The sequence below is a fragment of the Aythya marila genome (genome assembly GCF_965140915.1).
Source record: "Aythya marila genome assembly, chromosome: 8".
NCBI classification, from domain to species: Eukaryota; Metazoa; Chordata; class Aves; order Anseriformes; family Anatidae; genus Aythya; species Aythya marila.
The window spans coordinates 25,957,226-25,972,605 of record NC_139049.1 but is presented as its reverse complement, the minus strand read 5'-3'; the positions used below and the strand labels follow the sequence as shown (position 1 = coordinate 25,972,605).

Below are 15,380 nucleotides of genomic sequence, written 5' to 3'. Positions count from 1 at the left end.
AATTTTATGTTATGACCAGGAAGGCTCAGTGTCAGATAACAAATGGTTACGAGCTAATCAGTACACTGTAATGAATTGTTCATCCACCTGTTACATCATACAACCAAGTAATCATTTATACCTTCTACGTCCAAATTCTAGCGATGTACTTGCTGTGACTGATTTTCAAAGTCAATACCACTTACTGCTTACAAAAGCAAGTTCAGTTCTGTTGGTTTATCAACAGATATTTATGTGCTTGTTACCAGGTTTCACTTAAGATATAACTATGTGTTGTCTGCTCTTTTGCAGTTTAACTTTCATTTAACTAGTCATGGTTACAGCGAAGGTAAAAGTCAGTGGATCCAACTGTGCAGCAATTAATATGAGGGCACTGCGTAAAAGGGGGAAGGTAATGGGGTGATGCAGAGGTGACAGTACAAACTGAGCCAAGCAGTGATGGGTGAAGCTCAGCAGCTTTTTGGCTGTGCTACCTCCAGTACTGCAAATGAGTTGGGCAGCTTTGGGCTGGAGCAGGGGTTTTGTTGTCCGGGGGAATCTCCAGGTGACTGGTTAAGCCATTTTTCATCAAAGGAGCTCAGAATCTGGGTTGCTTTTCCATTTTCTTTCTCATCACTGCCTGTGGAGGAAGTTCACTAGGAGCAGAGCTCTGATTGGCGTGTTTACAGTACTGTTTTGTAACAGCAGCCCATTGCTTTATCATCCTATTTGTAAGTTATTTTAAGTGACACAAGTACTCCAAAAGGGGAAGAAAATAATGTCTTTAACAAGCTATGACCTTGAGAGTGGATGTGATTTCTGAAGATTCATGGCATAACTCTGTAAACAAGATTGCAGTGCTTACAGCTTTTCTTCCACCTTGTCTTATATTGAGAATCCTAATCAGTCAGACTGAAAAGAAGCATTTTGGGAATCTCATTAATCACTAATTAACTTTACTCCTTAAGCATGTGATATCATTTCCAGTGGAACCAAGGACTGGAAGTCATCTAAGTTTCCAGTATCATTCACCTTACTCAACAATCTTTCACAGTCTAAACGACGTTTTCATGTGTTTTAAATATTCTGCAAGTCATACCTTCCTGCCTGTAACATATTTATGTCCTAGCACATAGTTATTACAACAAAAAAAAAAATCAAATTATGAATATATTACTCTTTTTTTTTTTCCTACACTTTAAATTCTCTCTGTTTAGACTGGCTGTTTCTGTAAATAATCACATCGTCATCATTATTAATTTTAGTCCTCTGTAAACTCAAAAATTGATCAGATGGCTCAAATGAGAACAAATGAAAAAAGGAATGGAAAAGAAAAAAGACCACTAAATTACAGTGGGATGGTAGTGTCAATAAATCTGTGAAACTTCAAGGCAGAAAATGCTGAGGCAAAGGAAGGAGAATTTTATGGCAGGATACAGAGCTGTTGGTCTGTTGCACTGGACGCGAGACCCTGTCATCTTTTTTCTATGATTCCAACCTAATAATGCCATGTATGAGGAGTCGCATAAATGATTCATGCTGATTTGACTCAGTGGCCGTGTATGAATCCGGTTGCCATTGTGACCACCAGAGCTACAACAGACAAAAAATAATCCCCAGGGGCTAACTATAAATGACATCTGCCATGTTCCACAGATTTGGAAAGATGGAATTGTGCGACTCCACAGAGAGAAGAGTTCTGTTTGTTTGCTTAAAAAAAGGAAAAAAATCATGCTGATGAAAGTACTGTGAGTGTGGTACAAGTATATATTTCTTACCTTAGGCTTCATGCTATACAGCCTCTTAAAAATACACTGTAAGTTGCAATCAAAACCCTTCTGCTATATGACATATATCACAGACATCCATTCAAATTTGTGAAAGAAGAACAAAACACTTGGGATGCTTGTGCTCCAGAAAAAAATAGCATTTAGAAATATCCTTTTGTATTTAACCTATAACAATTTTGAGAAAAGAAAAAAAAAAAAAAACGAAAAAAAAGTTTTGAAAATGTCAGAATTTCTTTGCTGGAATTTTTGCTGCAGTAAGATGAAAACATTTCTTCTCAAGTTAATCATTTTTCTTCTATCTTAATCTATATTACAATAACATACACACCCCCAGAAGTGTTTGTCTTATCAAAACGAGGGGATTATCTTCAATCAGATGAGCATTTTCTTACGGGAAACTTGTCAGAACATTTTTTACTTGCTTTTCAGAATCTGCTTTTCAAAGCCATCAGTCCTGATACAATGTTGTTGAAGTATTTTTACTTCTTTGGTAAATAAAAATTCATTAGTTCTTGGTTCTATGTTCCAGTTGCTTACACAGATATCCTTAGCTAACTTAAAGTTGGTATCATAACCCTACTGTAAATACAAACTTCTACACATGAGTAAATACACAGATTAACCTTTTCTAGACACTACTTGTAGTTTTTAAAGCAGTAGTGACATTCCAAAGCATTTAAGCACATGCAGTGACTTGTTATTGGGTCTTTGTCACTGACTGTGTTCTTCCTACTAGCACAGAAATTAGATATTAACCACCTCCTTTCTCAGTACCTTAACCAAAGCAGAACTACGTACTGTACTGACCAGCATATTCCACACAAATGACCCTGTGTCAGCAGGTAATTTCTACCTCTAACTTTGAAAACATTTGGTAAGCACATCTTTCTGAGTAAAAAGCTGTATTACCAGTCCTTAGCCATATTCTTAAATGCACCTGCAAAGGCTTTATGGAAGCAAGCGTATGTGCCGGTTAAATTTGTGTGCTGATTTTAGAATTATAGTTCTTTTTCTTCCAATGGTCACCCTAATCTTCAGAATGGATTCAACTCTAACAACAGAGAGCTTACACCAAGCATATTAGCATGCTCAGTCAACCTTCTCCCTTTCAAGTAAGTCCCTTTCTCCTAAAAAGCCTTCCCAAACACTAATTTCAGTAGTCCTCTCAATGTGCTTTCTGCAGGGCCTATCTTCTCCCAGCACCCTGTAGACCTTCTGAATGACCAGTTCCTTGCTTTCTTCAGTGGAAGTCTGCAGAAGTCTTCCAAAAATTCTTTAACATCTTACAGCCTGGGCATTTGACCACGCTGTAGGAAAGAAGCCAAAGTGTCCCATATCTAGTTGAAACTGAATGTGCAGAACAAATTCACCCAAACTGGTGCTACTAGGATTAATGACACATTTGTGGAAGTTGTATAGTATGTGACAGAAAGTGAGGTCCTGGCATGCTCTGCCGAGTCCATCTCATTTGAAAGTCTGTTTTTGAAAGACTGAGCTTGCTAATTTGGTCTGAAAAATCAAAGTTGCAGTCTTCAGTTTCTTCTGCTCATTTCTCCTTGAGGTGGAGCACTAGTTATGTATTTGAGATATGGCTTTGCAGACGCTTTGTTAGAGACTTAAGCTTTTTATTTACTGTATCTGGAAGCCCTGGTAAGCCCAGACTTCTACAGTATTTCACATTTCGTTTTTCTGAGCTACAGCTTAGGATCAGGTGGCAGTTAAGTCACTTAAGGTTATTTAAATGCATCTAAAATGTTGCTTAATAATTCAGAACCAGTTTGCTCTGTTTAGAGTATTAAGATTTTTTAAATCCTTTTAATTAACCAATTCCAACAGCAGTTTAAATAAACAGAAACAAAATCTGTCTCCCTTGAAACCATAGAAAATGAATTTAACTTAAATTGCACATCAATTTAAATTAAGTACAATCAGGATTTCAGTAAATTCAATGCCAGACTATTCTTAATATTATACAGAAATACAGAGTAAGATATCCCCCCAAAACCAAATGTAATTGTTCATTTCCTGCATTCTGGCAGGAGTAATCTTATTTTGACACCCACAGTGGTGGAAATAACGCCAGGGTATGGTGAGTTTAGCTGCAGTGCTCTGCACACATGATCATCCCAACATGTGACTGTGCTCTGCTGTTGTAATGTTATGGTCATGATGCTTGTATGACTGAGTTAGGTGTAGGTTAGCAATTCTGTGCATCTCAGTCCATTCTAGCCTTTGTAAGGATTTTTCTGCATTTCACCCCGTGCAAATAATACATTCAGATAATCTAAACTCATAATGTGGCATTCAAACTCACTGAATAGGTTATGAAAGAAATACATGTTCAGGACCGTGTCTGGCTTTTGACGTTCTTTTCCTTAATCATTATCTTGATGGAAAGAAGGAAGAAAGATGTTCTTCTGAGAAAGGATTCACGCACTATCGTAGCTGTACCCAATAACATTATTAGTAACTAGTCATTCACATAAATTGGGAAAGTAGCTTTAACAGCTGTCAAGGGCCAAGGAGGATTTCAGAAAAATAAAGTATTTTTCTGATAAGTTCAGAAACTTGGATACTGTTTTTATAAGTTCAGGGAAAGTTTAACATAATTCACCAAACTTATCCAGTAATCTCAAGTTACTGGTATTTCTATCTCCTACTTCACAAAATAGTATCCATCTGTTTAATTGCACAATCCTTTAGAATTATTCAAGGCAATGCACCTGATGGTGTCATGTAATTATCAACTATGATCTAGTTTACAGAAGGTCACAGCCACTTACAAAGGTAAGCATCCCTCTTCTTGTTGGCTGAAGCTGTCATTAAGTCAATACTACCCGCCCTTGCCTTTCCTCTCTTTCAGGATATGTTATTTTATTTATTCCAGCAGTTATGTTTAGTTTAGTTAAGACACAGAGAATTTGTCTAAGTAAACTGACCATACCAGACTAGCATATTCCCATGCCTCTTCTAGGAGCATGATTTCTGATCGTTCTTCTGTTGACTGGTAACAGTAGAACAATTAATTGGACTGATTAATTTTGAATTCCAGAGGACTGGAGCACGTATAATTGCAAGCAGAACACTGAAGTGTGCAACCCTTAGGTTTTGTTGCTTTTGACAAGTTTGTTGCTCACACAAAGTAGTGTCATGTTTTGGTCAGCAGCTACAAAGAGAGTAGTTGATATTCTGGCCCTACTGAAGTTGATGGCAGTGCTTGTAGGACATCAGAAAGTATATTTTCGTCCTTGAAATGTAATGTCCACTTTTGTGCAAATACAATTTCTATGTATGTAGTTAAAAAAAAAAAAAAAGTATTGCAGAAAGGTTTTTTTCATAATATTTTCTTCCAAGAAAGAAAGACTTGAAGACTTGATCTGCCTCTTCAGACCTGGTGTTTGCTTAACTGATATACAAAGAGAAAGATTAAATTCCTTCTTGTATAAAGTCACTGAAAGGATATGGAAGGGAATAAATGCCTTCCTCACCCCGTAGATGTAAGTTCCCTCTAAAAAGAATTACATTCTATACGTGAACGTAGTTTCTGATCTTGTATGACAACTCTACTTGAATACAGGGAATGTTTAACTAATTTCAGCAAATAGGTGTGTTTCAGATGAGCTGCTTTACTTAAGACTCACTGAAGTTAGCATTCAACAGAGCACTCAACACTCAATGCTGTTTGTGAGCTCTTAGTTGAGTCATCCTCATTAGTTAACCCAGTGACTAATGCCAACCACGTGATTAATATATTCCACCCAAGCACATCCCTCTGACCAAAAGTGTTCTTTTATTCAGCACTGCACCATTTTACAAACATTTATTTCAGGGAAGGCATGTTATTGTTCACAGGAAGATGCCTTAGTTAAGCAGCAGAGCTTTGCTGTTGGGTATGGCATGATCCAGCATAAACTAACTCTAAGACATTTTGTACTTTTTTTCCCAGAATTCATGCTTTATGTCAATTTTGTGGTTTTCTTTTTTTCCCTTGTAGGAAGAATATGTAATGATAAAATACCAATAAAGAGCCTTTGTAGTAGTATGATACTAAGAAAGCTGTGTCTGGTTACCAGAAAATTTAATGATCTCCTGCTGTTTTGGTAATTGCATAAGTAATACATCAGACTCAATCACCAAAGCACTCTTAGGCGCGCTTTTCATTCTATTTACCTATCTACCAATCACAATGTTATACTGTAGTTATCATTGTGGTATCTGAACATCTTAATCCTTTGAACTTGATAAAAATCCTTTTGGATCGTTTTTCCATGCAGTTATAATTACGTGCACATGAATGCAATCATGGATCGCTCTCCGGTGAGTGGCTGTGTTCCTATCCATTCCCTTTGGGACCTACATATGCAAAGCAAAGTTCTTGCAGTACGTTAGAGGCACTAAATGTATTTATATGTTTTCAGACTTCCAGGAGGTGTGGCTGTCTTGCTTTTATTCAGCACATCATCAATATCCACAGTGAAAGCTACAGTATTTCTGGGGCCAGGATCTGTCGTCTCTGGAGCTAGCACGTTTTTAAAATAATTAAATGCATGAATTGTTTGATAAAAGCACATTGGCAGCAGTGCCCACAAATAACAGACTGTTTTGCTCCTTGGCACAGCAGAAGGGATGGTTAACATACAAATTCTCTGATCTGTAAATGCCACTATTTAAATCTTTCCTGTGCTCAGCAAGAAAACTGAAAGTAAATAGTGTGAAGGTGATGGAGCTCCTCTGCCTGTGGGTCCTTTGTCAGGGGGAGATGTGTTCCAGGGGGTTCCATCAGCTTCTCGTTTCTTCTGAGAAAAAAAAAAAAAACAAAACTAAACAGATCATCGATTTCAAACCAAACAGAAGGAAAGGAGGAAAACAGAAAATCTGAGGAGAGCTTTACAGCATCTTCCTCTTCCCTCAAAGTCTGGAGCCCCGCGGTGCTGGTGTCGGCATTGTTGGGGCTGGGGACAGCAGCACGGGCTGTGTCCTGCTGGCAGCTCGCCTGACTCGGGCACTGACCCTACCACTACCTTCTTCCTCCATGCAGAAGGCAATTTCGGTGATATTTTCATGCCACTAACACTGCATCAGCAAAAGCTGTATTATTCAAAGAGTGTAATTAGTTAAAATACCTGGATGTTTTCACTTCTCCTGCCAAGAAGAAAAAGCCCTGTATGTATGTTTGTTACTTTGTCACTGAAAATACGGCTACAGGAAGATGCAGTCTTCTAGTAGTGATTTTTTATAGAGAGCAGTTCTTAGAAATAAATACAAATAGATGCTCAGTCAGGTTAGTACTCGGGTGTGTTCTGGACATGACAGGCCAGGCCAAAAAGGGGAAGGACTGAACACGAAGCAAGATTTCAGATCTTAGGACTAAGCAGCACAGACACTACAGCTACCCAGGCGGGGTTGCTGTAGACAGCATTTCCTAATGGCTTTTATTGGAAGGTAGAGCATCTGTAGTTACAGATCTCTCACACTCTCAACTGTTAAAAAGCAATACGATTTTTGTAAAACATGTTATTTTTTAAACATAATTAGCATCCAGGATTTTATTTGGTGTGATAATGATTTGTGTTTGTGTTCTCTTAAACTTTGCTCTACAAACAAAATAAAAATTAGTTTTCCCAATTAAAAAATCAAATTTTACATAGAATCATGAATTCATAATGTTGAACTTTTAAAAGCACCAAATAGTCACTACAGAAACACAGCAATGTCAGGCTTATTATTCACACTGCCCTGTCATTATGCTTTTTACATTTTAAAACCAAGGAGAACACAGTTGCTATTTTTCTTAATTTACTTTCTGAAAAGACAAGTAATGCAAGTCAGGTTTATCATATAAGCCTTCACTGCTTAGAATCTACACGGCAAATTATTTTCTTATATAAATTCTGTTAAGTCACTGATGATTTCTGCTATGTAAAGATAAATGTTGTCTCTGTATGGCTTTTCTAAGAGTGGAAAGCATGCTCAGAGTACAGGATACAACATCACAGTTCTCTGTTTTATCAGTATCCATTACTTTGCTTAGTAAATATACTTTTTAAATATGCTGAATCTGAAATACTGTTTTTCTCTTCAGTGAAATAGGATCAGGAGTGTGGCATATCAGGCTTAAAGCTTTGTACTTAGAACGAGACTTGAAGTCTTTTACTATGACATATTTTTCCTTATTTGTGACGGCTTTCTTCAATTCAGATGTAAATTATCTTGAAGTTTATTCAACTAAACCAGATCTAATTGCATATATTTCTGTGAAGTAACCCTACTTTTGTTTGTGGCACCAGTTGGGCATATTATCCCTATAACCCATAGATATTTCAATATGTGACAAGGGTTCACTGTATTTGTTTGTGTCATTCTGAAAATATAGTTTTTTAAACAGATCTGGTGCTTTACCAGGTGTGCCTTTAAGTAATTTCTATTGCATTTATACTTTAGGAGGATTAGGAAACAGAGTAAAAGAACTCTTTGTCCGTTAGATTCATTAAATGTATTCATGCGTGTGTAAGTGGTATAGAGGCTGTGCTACTCAGGAATCAGATCCTTGTCCTAGGGTGGAGAGAAAGGTGAAGGGTGTGATATTTACTGCTTGTGTAAGTGTCATAATAATTGTGTATTTGATTCTTTATTTTTAAATGACCTTCCTGGGCATTAAGCCATTTTTTCTTGTCTTTATCTTCTCCCTGCAGAGTTGGGAAGGTAAGGAACCACACCTTTGAAATGGTAAAAGTACAGCTGTGCAGGATGTGAGCGTGTAGTAGAACAGATAGGTCAGCAAAGGTGAAGACAGAAATAATACAAAAATGATTCTGGAAGGAACAAGATGTTTCTACAAAGATGCATTAAAATGTTGTTTAGTAACAATTTTCACCATGTTTAAACTAGTAATAATTTTCACTATTGGGTCCTTAAAAAAGGGGGAAATTTGTTGAAAAATCAAGTGTAAGTAGCTACTACATTCTTACAAGAGAAATACAAGAGGTAATAGTGCTGTCTTTTGGTTCTGTGCAGCTGTAAATCATGCAAACTTCAAAGTGCTGCAGGAGTACTTTAAACTGACTAGCTAGTGCTTAGCTGGAATAATGACCACAGAAGTCATTTAAACAGATACATGCTACAATAATACACTTACTGTGCACCAATCCAGCATAGGTTATGTAATGGAACTCTTTAAATGAAAAGTTTAAGTCTTAGCTGCAAAAAAGCAAGAGGCCCTGTAAAACTGTATATACAGTTGGAGGAAAAATAGCATTTAACCAACTGAAACATATTTCAGTGAAAGTGATTGCTCAGTGGCGAGATAAAATGCCGACAGAAATAAGGGCCTGTTACCACTCACTGGTCACCTTGCTAGAAAGTCCTTCCCTGAAGAGTGTGTCAAAGTTTGTGTAGAAAGTCATTTGCCTGGAGATACTGTTAGCTTTGGCTTTGGGACAACCCTAAATGTGTTATTCTACAGAATCCTGTGAGCTTGCATATTTAACAATTTTGTTGTCACTGAAATCATACTCTATCAGCATCTGAACATCGTGTCTTTCCTCCCTCATTCTCCACACTGTGTAAATGTGGAACAACTTAGAGTCCCTTTTGAAGGGTTATTATTTTATATTTCATTATAATGTAAATATAACACAAAGCATTCAAATTAACAAAGCCACAAAATATGTTTTTAAAATACATTCACCTCACCAGCTGTTATCACCGTGGGATGTGTGAGCAGGCTCTGAGAATGCGTGTGACTGGTAGGAAGAGAGACATTGTAGGACCTGAAAATACAGAGCACCATTAGACTGTTGATTAACAAATGCCTAACTTGGTGAATTTTGCAGCCTTAATCAAGAAAGCATGTAGCTGAGCACCACGGGTGAGTTCAATAGGATCAAACCTGATTCAATATGTAAACACATGCTTAAATGATTTCCTGCATAACTGCCAATAATATGCAAAAAAAAAAAAATCTTTAAATTATAAAGGTGGGGGGGTTGGGGCAATGTAACATATAACATGCAAGGCTCTTTAGGAAAGAGCACCATGCAGTGACATCAGAGCAAAGCATCATCAGCACCGAAATGGATTCCAGAATTTGTCCTAACGCTAATGCAATGAAGTAGACAAATTTAAAGATACTTTAATACTTTGCTTTGTGAAACAACCCACACAAATTTCCTGAAGTGAATACAGTTCATTAAGACACTACACTGGGCACACCTTTGTGGGTTACAGTTCTTCCCTGGTCCTTTGATCTCTATTTTGTATCATTCTTTGGTTTCTAAGTCTGTTCAAAAATACTGTAAATTACAAAGCATCTTAGGTCTTATATTTCATACATATACATGAGAAACCATTTCTTTTGGTAAGAGGTGGATTCGCTAATAAGGCTGCTATTCTTTGTAGTAAACATCATATTTACAAACCACAAATAACAAAGTAGAAGCTGCAGAAGGGTTATGGTGTGATAATTAAGTACAATGGCGACCCATATGAACAGAAAATGCCAAGGAGCTAAAACAAAGCAACAACAGCTTTGTTTGTTGACAGATGCAGGAGCCATATTGTTAGTTAATTGGGTAATGGTGTAAACATTTGCAAACTCTGCTGTCCCTCAGTGAATTAAGCAGCGCACTGAAATTATGGTGCAAAGCTGCACAATCCTTTTGCTGCAGGTACTCCACAATGCTTTTAACTACCCTTCTAAGCTTAAAGACTTCGAGGAAAGGACATCATGCGTTGTTATTGAAGTACTTGAAGCTTGTGAAGCTCAGAGTTCAGACTAGGGTATGCACCTTGAACTACACTTAAGTGAACAGTAGGTTTACATACGGTTACAGTCTGGAAGTTTGTGTTCATTGCCTACATTTGCTTTTCACTTCTGTGTGTGTATGTCAAATGTAGAGAAGACTTATTTTGGTTCTCTCCTCCTTTCCTTTTATTGTAAAAAGAGATTGCAGGATTTAATATCAGAGAGGTCTAATTAGATAATAGCTTTAACTGAAAAGAGAATGAGAATTGCTTCTCTCAGGTGCCCAGTACCTCATGTGCTGTGAATTGCAGAGACCCCTGTTTACTTCCCTCCCTGTGCTGAAGTGCAATGGACTGTAGCAGAATACTAAAACATAAAAAAATGCAACAAGATACTTAATTAGCATACTTCTGTACTCACAAACTTAAATGCACTACTTTGGCTGTTTTTTACATAACAGATTTGCTTTCTAAGATAATAACCTTTCAATAATTTAAGCAGCATCTGTGCAGGAATGCATAATTGGACTGTAGATAATAGGAATCTAAAATTGAGCCTGGTGTTTTTACAAATTATTTTTCTCTTCAGCCACTTAGCAATAGCTCACCACGGTACATGAAGTATAAGAAAATATGTTCCTACTTTGGTAATCAAAGTAATGCATCTATTATTACTATTTAATTCTGTTGCAGAGGGGTGAAACTACTTTGATTTCAGTGGACTTAGGAAGCGATAAGCTCTTTATATTTGTTTAAATATTGAGTTATCTTGAATTATCCAATAAAACAATGGAAATAGAAATATGTTTTAAATTTGCCTGGTTTAACTAGGGAGAAGAGAAAGGGATGTGGTACTGTTTTCGGTAATCGGTGACAGGTTTAGTAAGTTATACTTTTAAGAAAAAAATACATTTAGCATTTTGTAATTCATAACGTTTGGTTCTCTTTACACATTTTTTGTTCCAAAAAATAATTTTAGAAATCAATGGCATTATATGATCATAGGTATAAACAAATTTAACTTCAGAAAAAATACTTATCAGTATGGATTTGTGTTTTTTATACTCGTAGCGTGACACTAATCTATTACTGACAAACAAGCTCCTGATAATTAGTGTGCTCACACAGCAAGGGAAATTAAAACAGAGTTACTAAGGAAAACAACTTTAACAATGAAAGCGAAGTATTTCAGAAAATGGTAAGATTGAAAGAAACAACGTTCAGCTTTCTACGTGAAGCACTGCAGTAATCTTCTGAAAGGTGTCACAGTGCTGACATGTAAACATGAATGTCTGAGGGATCCAAGGAAGACACTTGTCTTCATTATTTTGTATGTATAAATACAAAAAAAAATCATATTATGTAATACATATATATATATATATATTTTTTTTATAGAAGAGACTTTTCCTATAGGCAGCAATCCAGTTTCTAAATAGGATTCTCAACACAAATTTTTCTAACTGTAAACTGGGAATTGCTCATGTACCTGAAGTGAAAGTTAGTTAAGGGTGATGAATAGCTTGCAGGGTTTGGTGCTACAATCCGAATTATGAGGAATTCTGCCACTAATGGTGCCAATAGTGCCTGTATTAGTATTTTCCAAGTTGCACAACATTTAACTCTCAGTGGAATTCTGCTGTGTGCCCGCCTGCACAATGATTGCCTGCATACCTTTACAAATCTGCCAAGGAGTCAAGGCTCAAGTGAACAATGGAAATTTTAGGATGCTTATCTGGGACTATGGTTTGATTTTTCATCTCAATTTGTGATCCAATTAACCTTCCAAATGACCTTAACTTTCCAAAAACAAATATATTCACATGTTGGTTTGTGGGAGAAAAACAACTCTTCTTGGAATTAACGCGATAGATTCTGCTTAAAACACAATATGCAAAATAATATTAATAACATTAACAGAAAAATACAAAATGCAACACATGTTTCTTCACCACGCTCTGGGAATTCATGCTGACAATTTCCGCTATCACTGACTGGAGGGATTCAAAATTCTGAGTGAAAATCTGCACTGTGAAGATAAGCAGTTCATAAAAGTCTACTTACACCTATATTTTCATTCTTATCTTTACAGGTAACCCAGCTGGATCCAAATAAATCATTACTGGAGGTAAAACTGTATCCTCAAGAAACCCTTTTCCTAGAGGCAAAAGAATAGATCAAACAAGATTGTAGGACTAATCATCCTTTGACAAGCCAGAGGCACAGCATCGAGAGGAACACATCTATCAACGCCATCTTGTACTATCATCCAACTCAACTCAATATCACAACTTGGCCTCTCGCAAGAATCCTGAAAAAAATTGAAAAAAAGATAGCTACTTAAAGTTTCAAATACATGAGTATATGTTTCCAACCTCGTTTAAATGAGCAGAGGATAAAATTCTGCTATGAACACTGAACGTTATGACTATGTTGCTCACTTATCATCCAGCTTTTGTTATAATTAATGCACTGTTAAAATGTGAGTGATTGTTAAGTAGAATTTTTACTCCTCAAATGCCCCTTTTTCACCAAGAAATCTTGGACATTTCTGCCTGTACTTTTGACACTAGAATGCTGTATATTTGATATCTCGCCGAGCCAGTGCTCTCATATATATGCATTTTATTTCTGTGTTTGAATTTCTACTTTGTCACCTAATTTAAAAAGGCAGAAAAAATTAACGGGACATTCTCAGCCATGGAAATTTAACAGTATTATAGTAGAAAGCATATAATTTTTGTTAGTACTTTCTGACTTCTTTGATAAGATGTAAGGTTTTGTTTGAAGAATATAGTTTGACATATATGCAAGGTATTTATTTACTGGTTCTGCTTTGGGTCTCAGTTCTGATTCAGTTTAGGAAGTATTTTCCATTACATTGCAGTGTGTGAAACTGCTTATTGCATGATGTGAATATTTAAATAACATTAGAAATGGCCAGTACCAGAAACCTGGTATCTCGCCAACACTTCAGGAATCAGCTGATATTGAATATCAGCTGTTAAAAACCTTTCAAATACCAGATACAAAAGTTCTTTATTTCTCATTGTGAAAGAAATGGCAGTTCCCATTTTAGCGGTTTTCCTTCATTCTGGCACTTGTTTGTATCCTATTACTCTGCTGTTTTAAAGCACCTTGTTTGTTTCATCAAACAATGAGTATCTTAAAAGATGGTGTAATAAGAAATCTGCCTTATTATTGCACACTTCGGACATTTTAACAATAGATTACTGATCCCGTCTCAAATTAAAGAAATCCTAGTTCTGTTGTCTGAAATGTATGCACCAACTACCTACTATCTGATGTGGAAAAATCTGGTACTTTAAACAGTGCAACCATAGAAAAGCATACTGAGGCTAAGATCTAAAGTACACTTCATGCCAAACCTGCATCAAAAGTGGTAGGGTTTTTCCCCCCCCCCCCCCCCCTCCTTCTTTTTTTTTTAAACCTGGGCTTACAGGATAGTGCACAATAGCACTACAGAATTGTCATCTGCTAATCAAACTTTCTTTGTAGCGCCTGGCGTATTGTTTTCCACATGTTTATATGTTGTAATTCACAGTGCTTATCGTAACAAAATGAGTTCTGATTTGAAAGTTTTCTACTAAGCAAGAAGCAACTGCACACATCTTTTAGTCTTTATTTTTTTCTTTGGAAGGATGGTGATATAAAATTCAATGTATGCCTATTATTAGGGTGTTAGTGAAGCTGATATATTGTTACCTTTACCAAAAATGCAAATTTCTGAGCAGGGGAAAGCCTTATTCTACCTTTTGTAATTCTGTAATTAGTGAGTGCTACATCAGACACTTTTAGAAGTGAAGTATCTATGACAAACAAAAGGCTTGGAAGTGTAAGCAAATCCTAATCATTTGCAGCTCACAAATAAAAGAATTCATAGCCAATAGAACGATAAATGTATGCGTAATGGAAACCTGAATGCAGGTGCTTCGTTCTCAACTTTTGTTTTCTTATTAAAAAGATCTACTATGTTTATTAAATACGAAATTAACATAGGTTGCAAATTGGGGTGACTCTGTTTCTACAAACAATCACAGTAACACATACAGCAGGATTTGAAAGTGATGCATATCTCTTTTTTTCAGATGAGCTCTTCCTTCTAAGCTGGCTGTAGAGGAAAGGAGTTGCTGTAACTGCTACAAAAGCAAAGCAACCTTTCAGTGAACTTGTTACATTAACTTGTTCTGTTTAACTTTTGTTTGATCTCATCAGGCTGTTTTCTCTCGCTCGACTTTATTTCTGTATTTTGACTATATATTCTTTACTTTGATACTAGTTTCATAAAGTTATTAAATGTGGCTTGAATATTTGTTGAACTTGTTGAAGTCAGTGCTCCCAGGGTTTGTTTGGCCTTTCTGTTCTAAATTCTGATTTAGGGCTCTTTCCCCCCATTTTGTTCATATTGCAAAATATCCTGTCATTATCACAATGTTCTGGTGAGAATTAAGTGGAAGTGTTCAAAGGGGTGGCATTACTGCCCCCTGATACAAAGATACCAAGATCTCTATATAAGGATCATTCTGCCACAACAAGTGTATCACTCAATTTAAATAAAGCTTTTATGGTTTTGGTCCTTAAATACTTTGGGCCTGATTTCAAGAAGCAACCATCTAGTCACCATTCCAAATCACACCTGCAGTGCAAACCAGTCCCTGTGTGGAAACGTTAATGTTCTGTGCCATCGCTTTCTGCTCTCCTAAACCGTGGTATTCACTCCGCTGACATGGTTAATCCTCTCGTCATTTTACAGGCTAATTTTGTAATTATCATTACCCCAAAACTGCAACACTTGCTACAGAGCATATGCCTGATTCTGCCTTTTTTCTTTTTTTTTTTTTCTTTTTT

The 15,380-nt window shown here is 36.5% G+C and overlaps 1 protein-coding gene across 1 annotated transcript in view; it reads left to right on the top strand.

The window, feature by feature from the left end:
* The window catches only part of FAF1 (Fas associated factor 1), a 158,213-nt gene extending 143,371 nt beyond the window's left edge, over positions 1 to 14,842 (top strand). The window contains exon 19 of the mRNA XM_082765690.1: positions 12,604 to 14,842. Within this exon, the coding sequence (XP_082621816.1) occupies positions 12,604 to 12,687 (84 nt within the window). The 3' untranslated portion in view covers positions 12,688 to 14,842. The remainder of the gene's footprint in view (positions 1 to 12,603) is intronic.
* The last annotated feature ends 538 nt before the right edge of the window (positions 14,843 to 15,380 follow it).